Source organism: Diplotaxodon limnothrissa, linkage group LG23 (assembly GCF_057381915.1).
Source record: "Diplotaxodon limnothrissa isolate DT_005_m linkage group LG23, D_limnothrissa_male_GT1.1, whole genome shotgun sequence".
Classification (NCBI taxonomy): Eukaryota; Metazoa; Chordata; class Actinopteri; order Cichliformes; family Cichlidae; genus Diplotaxodon; species Diplotaxodon limnothrissa.
In genome coordinates this window covers 3,554,709-3,571,698 of record NC_140617.1, presented here as the reverse complement: position 1 = coordinate 3,571,698, position 16,990 = coordinate 3,554,709, and the positions used below count along the sequence as shown (strand labels likewise).

Here is a 16,990-nt window from a genome sequence, read left to right as displayed (position 1 = left end):
GGCCGAACGAGGCCAAGCTGACTCAGACTTGGACTTTGTACACAGCACAGAATATGGACCGGATTTTTCCATCAAGGGTTTTCTGAACCCTCCCCCACGTGTTCTCAGTCCCACACCTTTGTCTTTTGTTCCTCCACTCAATGCCATCCGACTGCTTGCGTAAAATTCAAAGGCTAAAAAAATATTTTTTTCCTAATTTCTTGTTCACTACAGAGGTTTCATTTTGTTTTTTTTTAAAAAAGGGACAAAAAAAGGAAACAAAAACAAAAAGGTTCTTTGGAGGAATCCCACAGTTGCGCAGCTATAGACTAACCAGCATTCTTAGAGCATTAAAATCAGTTTTTTTCTTTTTTCCAGAGATGTGACTTTGCCTCTTTTTGCTTCGCTTTCTTTTCTTTCACAAACATAACCAAAACGACAAAAGTACAAGTTGAGTGTCTCTTGCTTTCCATGCCACCAACGCTCTGTACAGTCAATGCTGCAGGAGGGAGCCTTGGCCCCGCCCCCTGATTATTAGTTTGCTTTTTTGGAGCCAATCGGAGTTCAGTACATAACTTCGTAGACTGTGGCTTTCTTGTCCCCGGAGCCAGTGACGATGAACTGGTCGTCGGGTGAAATGTCGCAGCTGAGAACCGACGAAGACTCCTTAGACTAAGCAAAAAGACAGAGACGACATCATCAGTGAATCAAAATGCAGAAATTCACAGCTGTTATTTAAAGGTACTTTTGTGTCCCCAAATTACCCTCTGATATTTGAAGAAGATGAGCAGGGAAATGAAAAAGCTTGTATTATTTTTAAAGCTTTGACAGCTCAATTGTTTCCAGACCAGAGATCAAAATTTCTCATCAGATCAGGCTGCGTGTCTTGCATTAAACTCTGGGGTTTTACCTGAAATATGCTGGATCCATAAGGTGTCCTCCATGCATTCAGGAGGTTATCTTTGCCTGTGCTCACGAACCATTTACCTACAGGAAAAAACACACACGGCCATCAGCAGATAAAGCCTCAGGGGAGGAGAGATATGGAGAAGCCTGAGAGGCTGCGAAGCAAAAGCAGAGAGAAGAGGCGAAAGGGAAAGGACAGCTTCTGTGTTCTAATGAGAGAAGCAAAAGATTTGTTCTGCTTCCCTCTGATTAGATACCCTCAGGTAGTGTGATGTAACCAATCCATCAATCTAATCGGTGTGTACGTGTCGTCTGTCTGTGTGTGTGTGTACGTGTCGTGTGTGTGTGCGTGCGTGCGTGCGTGCGTACCACAGTAGGCGAACTTGAGGGAGAGAACGCAGCTTTCGTGAAGGTGCAGCTGGTACTTGTCAGGTTTTGAGACATGCAGAACTTCCACGTTACTGCTCTCCATTCCCACAGCCAGCCACTCGCCTGTCGGACAGTAGCCCAGAGAGAAGATCTGGAGACAAAGAGGGAGGAAATGCGATGATGACAGATGTAAAGTGTTATTGGTAATGAGGTTTATGTGTATTAGACTTGTGTGTGCACCTGTGATGTGAAGTCATGCTGCTGCAGCTGGCGTCCCTCTCGGAGGTCCCAGCAGCGGACTGTGTTGTCCAGCCCTCCCGTCCACAGCTTGGTGCCGTCGTTGGAGATATCGATGCAGCTCGCTCCGTCCGTGTGGCCCTGGAACTGCCTGCAGGATAGACACAAGGTAGTCAACACAGCTAGACTAAACTACAACCAGAGAGACGTTCCTTAAGGTACACAGCCCTGACTGCATTTCATTTAAGTACATTTAATATTTAATCTTTACAATTTGTTGAAGTGAGCAATTTTTTTCTGCATTACTCAGCATTTCATACCACAAATAGACGAGAGAATTCAAGGCTACAGAGATTTTATTAATGTTTACTTAGCAAAATTAAGTTGCATTTAGCATCAAAAGCACAAATTTATAGTGTTTGTGTTACTTTTAAACATCTGAAACTTCCATAAGTGCAGACAAGTGTCTACACAGGTAAATCTGAAGATTGTATTTAAATAAAAACTGTCAAAAGCAGAATGCTGCACACGTGAATGTGGAAAACCACCAGTAAAACCCATTTAAAGACAGATAGGAAGGAAGACTGTAAGTCGTCACTCTGGCTAGAAGATAAATGCACAGCCTGAGCTCCAAACTTACAAAAAAGTCGTTGCTTTGGTGCCCCAAGTGCAGTTTTTCCTGGCGCTATGTCTATTTCATGACTGACAGCGCAGATTGTAAAATTACACCAATTCCTTATACTACTCTCCCTCTCTTCTCAACATCCCACTCGATACCTTTTCCATCAGTCTCTCGTCTCCCAACCTGAAAATAATCTGGCTATTTCCCACTCCCATCTGCTCTCCTCATCTGACTGCAGGAAACCGGTGAAGACGATGAATCAGCCACTTCCTCCTCCTCTTACCTAACCAGCGTCTGGTTGTGAAGGTCCCAGACGACGATGTTGCCGTCGCTGCAGCAGGAAAAGCAGACCTTGTTGTCGGGCGAGATGGCCAAGGCGTAGCAAGCGGGAGCGGACGACGTCAGCTCCGCCTTGATGCGAGGAGTAGGAGTGGCCAGATCCCAGATTGATAGCGTGCTGGCCTCTCCTCCGACAATCAAGGTTCGACCGTCAGAGAGCAGCTTGCAGGATCGGATGTAGTTATCCCTGTTCTGATTGAGCATCATAAAATGATAAATGCATCACTATAAAATCATACCGACAGATATATTCTGGGTAGTTCAACAATGTGATATAAATTAAAGCATGTGGTTACAGAAAAGTATAAAGATGCTGCAGGATTGATCTTGAAAAGGTGATTCATCATTCAAAGTGTGAAAAGCAAGCACATCAATTTCAGCAGTAAAATAACATTACTAGACACGAGATGGGCAGCAAGCTTTAAAACCGATCTGCACAGCATCCATCTATCTGTCCTCCTTTATTTCTCACCAGACAGTCCAGCTGGGCCATGGGGCTCTTGCTTCCTGGTTGGCTGATGTCCCACACCTTGACGCAGCCCTTCCCTCCGGTGTACACGTGACGCGTCGAGGTGCTGATGGTGACGGCGCACACCACCTCCCCGTGGCTCAGGGTGTGGATCTGACGGGCGTGACGAGGAATGCCCGGTCCGAGCAGGGCGTCGGGGGGAAAGGGCACGGGCTGCATCTGGCCGTCAGCGCTCACATGGAAGGAGTAGGCGCTGAGGGAAGAGAAAGAGATGGATAACAGATTCAGTGCTGCAGTAACCATACGTCAGGACAAGTTACTGTGACGGGCACCGTTCTATGTATGCAGTTTAAAAAAGCACACATGAAGCTCTTGTACTTTGGTCATATCTCTGTGTTTAAATTAAAACATCACAGAACACTCTGGCTATTCATCTGCTAAAGTAAGAAATATTACAAGAAATTGAAACGAGGCACACTGCTAACACTTTTAAAGACATTTCTCAAATGCTTTAAGGATGAACTCACTTACAAGCTCTTAATGCATGAACGCCACCTTTCTAATTTAAAATAAAATGCCTTGGTACATTTTGGCCTAACGAAGGTTTAAAATCTCAAAAGGCTTCAAAATCTCTAATTGTTCATCTTTTGTTTTCTTAAAGCTCTGTAACTGAACTCTGAGGACAAACTGAGCTTCCTAGTGCCGTTAATAGTGAACAGGAGAAGATCTGCATGATAGCAACCAAGGAAGAGGAAACTCACGGTTTCCCGGAGGCAGCAGACTGCAAGCTGGCAGGCAGCCCAGGGACCCTCATGTGTGGGTGTGGAGACTCATAGCCCACCTGGAAGAGTCAGAGATAAGTCAACATAGGGAAGAAAATAACACTGAAGACTATGAAGTAAAATAGATGGTTCATGGTAGAGGACAGAAGAGATCACAGTTAATTTGTTAAAATTGGTCAAACAGAGGCAGCGTAAATCTGAAAGATCAAAATAAAACGAGATGACATATATGATTTCTGAAGAGCAGAGCCTGTAGATTTTAAAAATGACAAAGCAGCTGCTCTCTTCTTTTCCATAAATATCCCTCTTTCTGCCCTCTGACTGGTTTATATGCTGAGGTATGACATATGACAGTGACACTGCAAAGACAAATTATGTGCAGAGCGTCGAGCTCACCACAGGGGACCGTCCATAGCCTGCGGCAGCTGCTGCCGCCGCCGCTGCAGCTCCATTCATTTGGGGGGAGACCAAGTGGAGACCAGCGCCATAGCCCGCAGCCCCGGGCAGGTCCCCATTCACCCCTGGAGGGGGTAGGCCAAAAGCCCCCGGTGGGTACGCTCCCTGCACCGCCAGGGGGTTTCTCAGACCGAGAGCTGAAGGGAAAAGAAGGGGCAGAAAAGATGATTTGTTTTGGATTAGTCAGGTGGCAAAATTACTGAATGAGACCTGAGCTTCATATTTAATTTTGATTTTTGATTTTTTTCACATAGCTTGGAATAACATACACATGTTATTAAGGTGACTCCCTCTGCAGAGTCTTTTAAAGCAAGCGACAGCTGTGACTGACAGGCTGTGAATAAGCTGCAACAAAAGGCTGGATGATATCAGCACTAGACCACTACTGACCCCTGCTGGCCAGCTTACCATCCTGCAGGGGGACGCAATGTACGTCTCTGTGCGCTCAAATTAGCATCCTCTACATCCCTCCATCTGCACGTGTAGGTGCACCTACGACGGCGCATGCATGCATACATAATAGTGTAGATGTGTGTGCGGACAGAAAACGGAGCAGAGGCTAACAGGTGACGTGAGAAAAGAGAAAAGAGATGATACACTGGAATAGATGGAGGCTCATTATGAAGCAGCTCACAGTCACAGTCCATCACCTCCCCTAATCTTTCCATTTAAAAAGTGAGGCACACAGAATATTTTTGCCCACAGCTGCTTATTAAGTCCAGATGGTGGTGGGTGGTGGGGAGCTGGCTGACACCCATACCAACTACTGCAGCCCGATGTTGCTAGAAACATTTCGTGTAACAAAGCCAATGTAACAGAGCTAAACGCTCGGCTCTGCAGATACAGATTCATATGTTTAATGGATCCTCTGAGCAGCATGTACGCACACTCCAAGAGGATTAGGAAATAGTACAACAAGAACTGCTCGTCCGCGGTGTCCTCGGCTGTCCGCCTCACACTTTATCTACAGTCTCCCTGAAGTCCAGTGAAGGGTTTTAGCAATAAAGCACAGGCTATGCGCCCTTTAGGGGAATTAAAGAAAGCTAAGGACGTTCTCACCGAGGGGGTCGACGCCAGGCTTGCCGGGTCTGAACTGTGGGGGTCCGCTTGGTCCTGGGGTATTGGACTCCTGAGACATCGGGGTCCCTGGCTTCATACCTGGAGTGCTGGATTTCTCTCTCTTTTGGGGGAGAGTGGAACAGGAAAAAGAATGTTTTCAATCTGGGAGGACTTAGTAATAAAGGACAGAAGGAAAGAGACAGTGAGGAAGAAGGATGGGAAATAAAACACAAGATGACATTAAGAAAGACCAAGAGTGGACGGGACCATTGTGGGATGGGAGCATCCAACAAAATAACGTAGAGACAAACTATCAACCATGAAGAGAAAAGCTGAATAAAATGCACCCTACAGTAAATTAATATATTAATGGGGTTTCTTGCTTCACCTTGTCTCCATTTGAGATAAAACATTGTGTCTGTCTACCTGTGGGGGCTCTTTGCCACGGGACGGGGAGGTGGCACTGCTGGATGAGGCCAGGGAGGTGGGACTGGCCTGCGGGGGACCCTCTTTACGGGACGGGGGCATTTTGTCCAAACCATTTTCCCGGGATGAGTAGGACTGCACACTGCGGGGCGACGATGGATCCTGAGTTTGAAAACACAGAAGTTAGAAGTCATATCTTTCCCGACTTCAAACAGACACATTTCTATGTTTTCCAAAAAAGCCAGGAAACAAAATAACGAAACCAATTTCTCTCGCTGTAATTCTTCTGCCAGTTCATAAGGTGAAAAATGTTTGGCTGACATGCTTTCCAGTGTAAATGACGTCCTCATCCTTTGCCCCATTGAGTAGGTAAAGTCAAATCGGTAAAGACGCGTCTTTTGCATTCACACCTTGCGAAACAAAGAATTTATTTTGGGCTTTTGAAGATAAAAGACGACCCGCGGGTTGAACAATCGCTGTGAAATCTTTGGTCATCGCTTCAATGGAGGTCCTACACCGAACGGTCGGAGCCTGCCATTGTAATGGCCTCGTAACCCAATTAAGCCTCACTGCTAGATATTTGAAGCGACTCATAAAACAACTGTGGCAGCAGAAGTCTTGTCTGTAAGATGTGTAAGATATATGACCCAACATGATAGATGCACAGATTTTATCTGTGTTATTTTTAGTGGAAACTAATTGCTTACATAAACTTGGAAGATCTACTTCTGCTGCTATTGTTTGTTTAATTCATTTTAAACTAACACAACATTTTTAAAAGCCGATATAAGCTCATCGCCCTGCTTTGATGCTTATTCTTTTATTTGCATAATTTTAAGATAAAGAATAAATGTGCTGACTGGTTTTTTTTTTGTTAATCTTTGCTGTAAATAAATTATTTTATTCCACTTTTTCATAACTTGAAGAAAAAAAACCCACCTCTAATCAAGAGGCTTTTTAAAATGAGGACAGCTTGAACCACAGTGGCGTTTGTGTACCTATGTATTTTATAGCTCTGTGCTGCTAAATGAGGACAGGTGGAGGTGAAGGAGGGTGGAGAGGGATTAGTATAATTACTATTCACGTGTTCCTGCTGGGTATGTTTACATGATGTATGCAGATGAAAGCGGTCAAGTGAGGCAAACAGAGGCCAGCGGCCGCCTACTAACCTCATCTACTACCAAATTATCATCACTCTTATCCGCATCGCTGCCCTGAAAGAGAAAGAAGGTGAGATGAGACACTCCCGCTCTGCGGTCTGATGTATGCAGATTACATGTAGAAATATACAACACACAAAGTCACACGCAAACAAGTTTCTCTGTGTGTAGTTTATTGCATTTGGAAAATTTTTGATTAATACCCGGTGAAGGTGAAGTTCAGTAAACGTGGACAATAAACGATAGAAATGTAATTAATTAGAGATTCTTAACTCGGACATGTGAAATCCTCTCAGGAACAGGCTTGTGTTTTTATTTTAGGTCTTGAACACGTTGATAATTCTGAACTTCGGGATAAGAGGAGGCATTTATCTCTCACTAAAACAAATCCTCTCAAGGTCTGATATATCTGATCTCTCACAATTACTCCAGCAGCAAAGTAAGCACAGCAGAAAGTGAAACTATTTCAATTACTTTGGAAGAAAGAGCAGCTTTTAAAAGTCTGCTGGCCTCTCGCTACGCAGACACCACCAGTCTTATCTGACGAGGCAGAGTTGGATGGAACTTTCTTACAGTTGCTCAAACATTTAAGAGCGCTATGAAAACGTCCTCACATAGTCTGTCATGAACTCCTTCTCATCAGCTTTCCTCTTCTTGCCGTTGCTGAGGTAGTCTGCTGGGCGACCCTTATCCCCATTGGACAGAGAGCTCTGCGGAGAGGAGGGAGAGAGGGCAGAGAGGATGGAATTGAGACAGAGAGGCAGGGAGCGAGGGGGAGGTGTGTGCGGGGAGGTGCAAAGAAGAGGAGGAGATGAAGGTAAGAAGGACAGAGCAGTGGAGAAATATTCGTGAGGGCGCGAAGGAAGAGGGTGATAATGAGGTGAGAGGGACTGCATAAATCATGTCAGGCTCATAAGCTGCAGAGATGAATGTGAAAGAATATCAGGCTGCATCGATTGGCCGGCTCAGTGAGGAGAAGAAAGAATCTTTCAAGTTTTCTTGAAGGCAGCAGAAAAGAGTGCCGAGTGGTCAAAGCATGATTTGGCACTGATACCATTTTTTTTTAACCCAGCCAGATAAATATTTTATAGCGCTGGCATAAAAATTGTTATCATAGTGGTTCCTCTATAGCCGACAGTAACTCTGCGCTAAAAGCTACGTTACTGTTGTTAAATGAGAACGAGAAGAGCTGTAAAAACATGTCGCCTTTGTGCTCACATGCAAGAAGGAAATGTTTACTTATGCCGACATACTGGAAAATGTGTCTGCAGGCAAATAATGCGCAACAGTAAAAGAAATTGTAAATAAAGAAAAAAACATCCATTATAACATCAACAAATAATATATAAGCGACTGCGTAGTAAATTGTACTCACTGGTCCTGCTTCACGATCTGTTCATTCCATGCAGAAGCACATCCAGTCAGAGGACAGCAGGACGGACAGACACACACATAAAGATACACAAACGTCAGACTACATGCCATCACTATACATCACGCTGCAGCTGATGACTCAGTGGGAAAATATCCCTGAGGGGTGTTGCAATCAGCAGCGCTCCGGTGCCCTGCCAAAATTCCAAAGCAAAAGGCGATCATTGGAGCTCATAGAGCGCATTCTGATGTTTGCTCTGCTGCTAACCCAGCGAGGTGTAATCCAGCTCGTCTCTCGGGCACGAACTCATCTGGACTTTCACGTGTTTTCCTTTGAACAAATTGAAACAAGAAGTGCGCTGCCGCTGTACCTCGGTGATGCTCGGCAGCGGCGGCGGCGGCGGCGGCGGCTGCCTCGAGGTGAGCTCTCTCATCCTTGGCAGCGAGCTGGGCACCCAAAGCGCCAGACAAGGCCAGGAGGCCGGACCCGCTGCTGAGGGCCAGGCTGGGGTGGGGCAGTCCTGATGGGTGTGGGCCCACTGGCAAACCCTGGGCGTGCTGGGAAAGGTGCTGAGCTTGAAGCTGCTGCTATAACGAGAAATACAAAGAAACAGAAAAAGAGGAGACAGAAATATCTGGGTGACTTACAAGCGCAAGCTTACTTCACAGGAATTGATCGAGAGGAAGAGAAGAGGAAGGAAAAGAAGGGAACTAATTGCTGCGATGTGCACGAGAGGAGGCATGTTAAGGTCGAGGGAGTGGCTCTTTAATATGGGAAGCTTTGCAGTCGAATTGAAAGGGATGGGAAGTAATTTTAAAGCAAGGCCAAATTTTCCATGAATTTAATTTGCATCTGAATTCCAAACAAACTACCTGGGACATCATTTAAATTTATGACTTTTGGGCCTTTTTTAGGTGGTTGTCAGACACCATAAATAGTCAAAAATAGTCTTTTTTTACAAAACAAAAATAAAAAATCAACATATTTTAGAGCTGGCCAATGAATATTCTTACTAAAAGGAAAAGAACAGAAAGAAAAATAAAAATTCTGGAGTATAAGGTACACACGCTATGAGGCAGAGGGGGGAGCCCACGTACCCCTATCGAAGCATTTAGCTCCCCCATGGTCACCTGTTTGGCGCGTTCCATGGCCTGGACCACCTGTTGTTGGTGCTGTGGAACAAATCAAGGTGTCAGTAAGGGCAGGTAGATGGACATCTAGTCTGTTTTTCCCCCAACAGTGAACTCATAACAAGTATAATTTATAGCATTTGTTGTTTGATTTTAGTGGCTGAAGAAAATGAATGTGCTCTGTCCATCTGCAGCTCTGTGTGTGACAGTGATGAATGTGTATGTATGTGCACACCTCCTGTGTGCGTCGATCTCACGCAGGAGAGAAAAGAAAGAGGACTGAATGTGACACATCGTGTGTGTGTGTGTGTGTGTGTGTGTGTGTGTGTGTGTGTGTGTGTGTGTCCCACCTCCTGTGACAGGAAGGGGATGAGCTGAGCACAGATCACGTTCAACCGCTTGGCAATCTCCGTCTAAAAGAGAAAAAAAGGTACTGTCACTTTGATGAATAAACACACACACAAACACTCGCACAGCCAAGATTCAGCATGAACACAAAGAACACGCACACCCTCGTGAAGGTTACACACACAGGCGCACGCACACAGTGTGGCTGTGGCCTGTTTCTCCCAGGGCCAGTGTGGTAAATATTTCAGCTGCTTACATCTGGTCCATGCAAATGGAAACTCTGCCAGAGAGTTTGGCTAAAATATTCATGGACAGCATCTGCTGTGGCCACAGCCAGCCCACACATCGTGTGTGTCTCTGTGCATACACGCCCAACTCACCATCTTGTGTGTGTGCATGTGTTCCTGGTGTGTCCTTGCATGTCTGTTTGTCTGTGTGTGTGTTTGCATTTTGCATGCTTGAGTGTGTGTGTGTGTGTTTCCTGCTGGGGGTCAGTGATTCTTGCTGTGGGTGTGTGTCTGTCTCGATCTGCTCTACTACACAGCCAACAGCAAACTCTTCCTCCACGCCCCCCCACCCCCACCCCCACTCACCGCCATTTCTCTTTCCCTTTTTCCTTCCATCCCACTCCATTTATCGCTCTTTCCATCCATCTATTCCTCGTTTCATTCCTCCCTCCCTAATATTAGCACAGTAATCAGTGTTACAAGCTCCGCCATGTAACGTCTAACGCACACACGCGTGTGCACGCACGCACGCACGCAAAATCATGTTTAGCGGCAGGCCCAACAAGGCCGTTAGGGCCAGTAATGATATGCATGCAGAGATCATGACAACATCATTATGGCCACAGGCTGTTTATCTTGTTGACAGCTAGACCCTGTTCTGTGTGGATGTGTGCTCGCATGTGTGAGAATCCATGTGAGTGTGTTTGTGTGCATAGCCACACTCACCCCACCCCATTCTCTCTCTTAAGTGATTTATTGATGCTGGACTGAACTTCCACCCTTCCTTTTTCTTGCTCTTCCTCTCTCATGCTCTTTCTCTCATTCCTCTTGCTTGCCCACCTCTCTCCCTCCCTCTACTCTCCATTTGTCAGCCAGCCAGAGTGCCCCCCTCTACTCCTGCCCTTCTCCCCTCCATCCTCTGAATCCATCACCCCCCACCCCAAGGGAGACACAATGATTTCTTGTTAGAGAGCTCCAACTACTAAATGACATCTTCAGGAGGGAGAGAGAGAGAGAAGGAGCGAACACGAGCAATCGAGAGAAAGAGGATAAAGAGGGGAGGACAAAATGAGAGAGGGGAAATGAAAAGAGGAGGCAGAGGAAGGAGAGGAGGAGGAGGAGGAGGAGGAAAAGGGCAGATTGGGTTGAGGAAATGACAGCCAATGAACGAAGGATGTAGGAGGGAGAAGAGAAATAGAAAGAAGAACAGAAGGAAGGCGGAGGAGGAAAATCGAGATTGGGAAGTGGTGGTGGTGTCATGTGTGTGTGTATGTGAGGTGGGAGTGGGGTGGGGGACAGCAGCATGTCAAAAGCAAAGCGATTGAGATGGCGAAATGAACGAAGAGAAGGAAAGAGAGCAGACAGCAGGAAGGCAGTGACCTGATTTAAAGTGAAATTCAGCATGGACTGTATGTCTAGAAGGAGACAGAGGTGGAGACAGGGTGCACGGAAAATAGGGAGATAAAGAGAAAGAGAAATCAATCAAAAGGAAGAGCGACAGAGATGGTGAAGAAATGGAGATTAGCATTAAAAAGATACAGTAAGACATAAATTGAAGGGAAAAGATAAAAAAAAAAGGAAGATGGGATGGAGAAGTAGGGCGACAGTGAGAGAATTGAAAGGACAGAGGGAGGGAATAACAGACGGGGATTTATGATGGGCAAGAGGGAAGGGCAGAGTATTCTCATCTGTCTGTGGTGGAGAAATGAATTCTGTTTGTGGATCCTATTAACACCTCCACAGCATAACACCGCTCTACAAGTCCGTCACAATTGACATAACAGCAGCAGAGACGGGAGATTTTCCTTAAAAAATAATTCTCACAGTTTTCGAGCTGATTGAGGGCAAAGGAAGGCAGAAGTGATAATACAAGAGAAAGATGCAAAGCTTCGAGATGGGGGTGGGGGTGCAGAAAGAGAGAGAATCCTGACTCACCTGTTTGTGCATTTCAATGTTAAGGCCGTAGGACATTTCGTAATACTGAAACAAAGGAGAATATCGGTTAATAGACATGAACGTACATAGAGAATAAGAGACTGTGAAACACAGCGGTAACACAGGATGTACAATGAAATCATCTCCCATGGATACACTGTAGGAAACAAGTCATCCGCTGAAAGATAAAACACGGACATTAACATAAAATAAATCCAGTTTATATTTTTCGGCAACTCTCATTAAACCAATAAGGCTGTGATAAAACAGCCCAACAAATACACTGCTGCAAACTAGGCTGCTAAGTCAAAAGTATTGAAAGTCTTGGCATTTTCACAGGATCAATAGACTTTAAGCCTAATTCAATAACATATAAAAAGTATATTTCTGTCTCACCTGAAAAACACAAATATTCTCTAGACAAGGAGTGTATACCCAAGAAGAATACCTATTTTTATTTTCTTACACAAAAGAATTGAGACAAATCAACTCTCCCGGACCACTCGCAACCTTTTCCTTTGCTCCCAGTTTCCCGACGTTAGGCCAAGCATGAGCACTCTGAAGTGCCCGCATGTCCCTAAAAGCTCATCGCTGCTAATTTCACCTTGAATCTGCTGAAAGTCAATGGCAATAAAATGACCCTGAGGCGTGTTTCGGAAGCCAGAAACCCAAAGCGGGGGAGGGAAATTGTCACCGGGCAGAGGAAGGTGGCAGACGATTGCAATAATCATGTCTAATATGAGCTATTTGACCCTGGCTTTTACCCGAAAGTACAAGGAGCTGCAAGGAATGCACGAGGTGTTGAATGCCAGAGAGAGAGAGAGAGAGACAGGTAAGGATCTCTCTCTTTCACTCAGTCTCCCCTCTTCTCTTTCAGAGATGGACCGAAAGGGAGAACATTTTAAAGTCAGATGCCTTGAAAAGTGGCAGGCTGACATTTGCTTTTCAGCGTGGCTGGTTGTGGAGAGATGAGATTGGCAGTTGGACAGCCAGAACAGGCTGGCAGGATGGGAGAGGAGATGGCAGGGGTCCTCTCTCTCCAGACATCTTTCCTGGCAGTTAGCGCACATGTGTGTGTTTGTGTGTGTGTCTGTGCAGGTGTATGTGTTTTTTAGCACAAGTCTCAAAGTGTGTAGGCGTGTGTATCTATGTGCTTTGTGTGCATGCTTTGCTGTGAGTGTGTGTTTTCAAGGCGCGTGTGCACGTTCCCCTGTGTGTGTGTGTGTGTGTGTGTGTGTGTGTGTGTGTGTGTGTTTGCCTGTAAGCCTCCATAAAAGACGCCTTTCCTGGCAGCTGGCAGCTCTGCTTGGCAATTGCTTTGCCAAGTTTCGTCTGTTGCTAAGCAACATCCAAACTCCCCCAAATCATCAGCCAGCAAAGAGACCTGGCCTGTGCTTGATGCCAGCTACCCCCTCCTCCCCATTGCTAAAACTTCAATCCCCCTCCCTGCTTCAAGCCCCCCGCTCTGTGCCAAGATTGCCACATAGCTCTTTTTTGGCACAGCGGGTTCTGGGCAGCCTACACTCTGTAAGCTGTGGTTGTTTATGGCTCTGATCACAGGTAAATCAAGGCTGGAGGTTTGCAGACTAAAAAAACAGCAAAAAAAGAGAAGAAGACAAAGAGTTTTGGCCTTCCCTTTATTTGGAAAAAGATCTGCTGATCATGTATCCTTCACAATCAGTCGTACCTCTAAGTAGCACGGAGGTAGAGGGACCACTTTTACGCTTTGTTACTCTTGTTGTCATGCCCAGATTTACAGATATTTTCTGCTATTCAAATCACAGCCTTGCATCAGCTTCTATAACTTTCTCTCATTTTTGTGATGAGATGCAAATGTTTCAGACTTGGTGGAATATCTGCAATGACTGGGCACATTACGCAGCAGCACCAGAACAGACAGACCAGAAGTGATCAATCAGAGCTGTGCTGGTGAGACGTCTAACGCTCTGAGTAACGCCAGTTTTGGCGATCATTTTCAGCTCCAATCAATGAACGAAAAAGATCCCAACAGAGTCGAAATAAACCACCTTAAATTCACATTCAAGACAATTTTAAGACATTCATCACTTCTGCCAATCTGTTTCCTCCTTCGAGGAATATAAAGTATTTCTAATAAAGAGTTTTCTTATTGGAGAAAATAAACCACATTTTTATTTTTCTCTAAACACAAACGTACCAGTACTTTCCCATCGAAAATAAAAAACTGTTAAAATTTGGGTTTATTTTGTAGTTCGCTAATATGTGTTTGTGTGTGCATGTGTGGTCTTGTGTGTGGTTTTTGCTGGGTGTTGTTTGGCAGCTGTTAGTAGATGAAAGGGATTCAGGGGACTTGGCTCTGCACTTGTTGTGAGTAAATGTGGAAAGATGTGTGTGTGTGTGTGTGTGTGTGTGTGTGTGTGTGTGTGTGTGTGTGTGTGTGTGTGTGTGTGTGTGTGTGTGTGTGTGTGTGTGTGTGTCTCACCATAACATAGTGTCTCTGGATTTCAGTCTTCTCTGTAGCCAGTTTCTCACACTCCAGTTTCAAACTGCAACACAGAGAAGAATGGAAACAATATAGGCTGGCCATTTTGATTTGTATCACACGCCAAAATAAAAAATACACAGTGTAATTAGCAACACGACAACAAATTATTCCCTACTCATTCTCTTCCCCCTACCCCTCCTGTTTCCATCATTCACTGGGGAGGAGGGAGCAGGGTGACCGGGGTGCTGACAGCCCATTATCACCTCAGAGCAGAGCAGAAATAGACAAAGTCACGCTCGGGGCCTGAAATTCAGCCAAGACTGCAGGCAGGAAGGCACATCCGAGGTGTCTCTCCCTCGTTCTCTTTTTCAGTCTATCCATGTGTCATCCATTCATCCTCATTTTGTTGCTTTCCCATTTGCCAGCCAGCCTGTCTGTCTTTGGATCTGACCGTCCCCTGCTTCAATTTGAACTGCAAACTTTGCCAAGTTTGACTGAAGTTGAAGTTTCTGTTTCAAGTGGGTCAAGTGTGGCAGTTCTGTTTCACTTGTCTGTGCGTGTGTTCGGGACGTGACCTGTGTCTGTCTGTGAGCGTCTCGGGATGCTGCTTACTCCGAGGCCTGGCGTGGAGTCTAATGCAATCCATCACAAAAATGTATCTGAGGTGATAGCAGCCAAACACAGCTCCCATGTGTCCTATATTTCTGTCTGTCCTCTTCGTCTGCTCATCTCTCCTCACACCCAAACTGGTCCCTGATGTCTCCTAAATTTGGATGATGTCAGTTGCTAGACTTGCACACACACACACACACACACACACACACACACACACACACACACACACACACACACACACACACACACACACCATTTCTAAATGCGCTCAGGTCCGAGCAAACAAACACCTTCCTTGTTACCTCTGCAGCGCTCTCTTCATCTCCCGCACACAGAAATACACTGACCTCAACCCCCCACCCCCAACACCCACACCCTCCCTCCAAACAGACCTAGTACATTTTGGGCCTGAGGCAGTTTACGCCAACTTGTTTGCGGGCAGCAGATAGATTGATTGGGGGGGGTTGCGGTGAGGTGGGACATTAAAGGTGGGTGCTGCGGGAAAGAGTGTGCGGAGGTGGTGTCGGTGGTGATGGGGGGGTCGTTTGGCGGAGGAAAATTAGAATATGATTAATACCGCAACATTACCCCCAGCCGCAACAGGTAATAACAGCCCCATCCGCTCCCTTTCTCCAGTGCAGCGTGCACACACACACATAATTGACTCATTTATCATTGCCAGTCAGTTGAGGAGAAGAGGGACGAGGGAGGAGATGGAGAGAAGCAGGACGCAGAGTGAGAGAGGAAGGTGGTGGTGACTGAGGAGGAGGGAGGGTAGTGAGGATTAACCTCACCACCCCCACCCCGCCACCGCCACCCTATAGATTTTATTACACTGGAATTGCCTCTCGGCAGAAGTCACTCACAGCTGGGCTGGGAACTAATGCAACTCCGTATGTGTGTGTGTGTGTGTGTGTGTGTTTGCATGGCTTCCAGTGTGTTAATCATGAAAAACTGGGAATATGCTTACAGAATAGCTGTGAACACAAACACACAGAAACTGTCCACCGGCTCAGAGCTAATCAAGCGATTCTCTATATAAATAAATACAACACAATCATGAAACAACGGCCATAATGCAACACTTTCACCATTTTCCAAAAAAAAAAAAAAACACACAATCACAATAAACTGAAAGGACAAAAAATAGGGAATGCCATGTGAAATCATTCATGAGTGGTCTGATTTGCATTTCCCCTGCGCAGTTACCCATTTCTCCTGAGTGTTTCTCCTGAAAAGTGCAAAACGAAAAAATAAATGATGATGAAATAATGATAATGATAATAAAAAAATGACTCACTTTTTAACCAATTATCATCAACACATTGTTATGTATTGTTTCCCACTTTCTTTTGCTTCGTTTAATAAAGCTGATAACGTCCATCAGAACGCGTGCCTCCTTACTTATTTTAGAGAATTCACAACCGACAACTAAAAGACAATCACTAAATCACCACATTCACTAAATCAGCAAATGAGCAACAGTTAGTCATCCTATGAACCACTGAAGTGCAAACACCTCCATACCCCCGATCTACAAAATAATAAAAGAAAAACAAACATCCATGTAGCCACAAAGTCTTGCAATGCTGCTGAGCAATTTATGGAGCGCTGTGCCAAAAACAAACGTATGCACATATACACGCCTACACCCAAACAGCGTGCAGATGGACAGCTCTTGTGCTTACAAGAAAGACCCCAAGGTCGTACTCAGAAAGCAATAACCATTCCCCAGAAAATGGACTTCAAGGATTGGAATTACTGCGCGAGTGTGTGTTGTCATGATGGGACTGTGGGAGCATAAAAGAGTTGGAGCGGGAGAAGAAAATGAGGGAGAGAGGGGAGGAGAGCGGTGAGCAGGAAGTAGGTATTTCATGTCGAAATGATTGCCTGTAATAATTAGTCTTTGGCTCAGCACCATTTACTGCGAGGGAGGGAGAGATGGTTTCCGAGGATGGAGAGAAAGCAAGATTGAGCGAGCGAACAAGAGAAAAAAGCAAGAAGAAAAAAGAAATGGCGTGTGTGTGTCTGTGCGCACACGTGTGTGCCTGTGTGGCATGGTGGGCTCGGTTCCTCCAATTTTTCACTGGCGGTG

The 16,990-nt window shown here is 45.5% G+C and overlaps 1 protein-coding gene across 1 annotated transcript in view; it reads right to left on the bottom strand.

Moving 5' to 3' along the window:
* Positions 1–543: 543 nt before the first annotated feature.
* Positions 544–16,990, bottom strand: part of tle2a (TLE family member 2, transcriptional corepressor a) — a 33,508-nt gene continuing 17,061 nt past the window's right edge. Inside the window, exons 3-20 of the mRNA XM_085348978.1 lie at positions 14,278–14,341; positions 11,817–11,861; positions 9,657–9,719; positions 9,244–9,348; positions 8,547–8,763; positions 8,180–8,196; positions 7,419–7,514; positions 6,814–6,858; positions 5,645–5,806; positions 5,219–5,339; positions 4,100–4,296; positions 3,683–3,762; positions 2,925–3,174; positions 2,397–2,644; positions 1,495–1,642; positions 1,255–1,405; positions 890–966; positions 544–651 (exon numbers count right to left, since the gene is read on the bottom strand). Of these exons, the coding sequence (XP_085205104.1) occupies positions 544–651; positions 890–966; positions 1,255–1,405; positions 1,495–1,642; positions 2,397–2,644; positions 2,925–3,174; positions 3,683–3,762; positions 4,100–4,296; positions 5,219–5,339; positions 5,645–5,806; positions 6,814–6,858; positions 7,419–7,514; positions 8,180–8,196; positions 8,547–8,763; positions 9,244–9,348; positions 9,657–9,719; positions 11,817–11,861; positions 14,278–14,341 (2,194 nt within the window). The remainder of the gene's footprint in view (positions 652–889; positions 967–1,254; positions 1,406–1,494; positions 1,643–2,396; positions 2,645–2,924; positions 3,175–3,682; positions 3,763–4,099; positions 4,297–5,218; positions 5,340–5,644; positions 5,807–6,813; positions 6,859–7,418; positions 7,515–8,179; positions 8,197–8,546; positions 8,764–9,243; positions 9,349–9,656; positions 9,720–11,816; positions 11,862–14,277; positions 14,342–16,990) is intronic.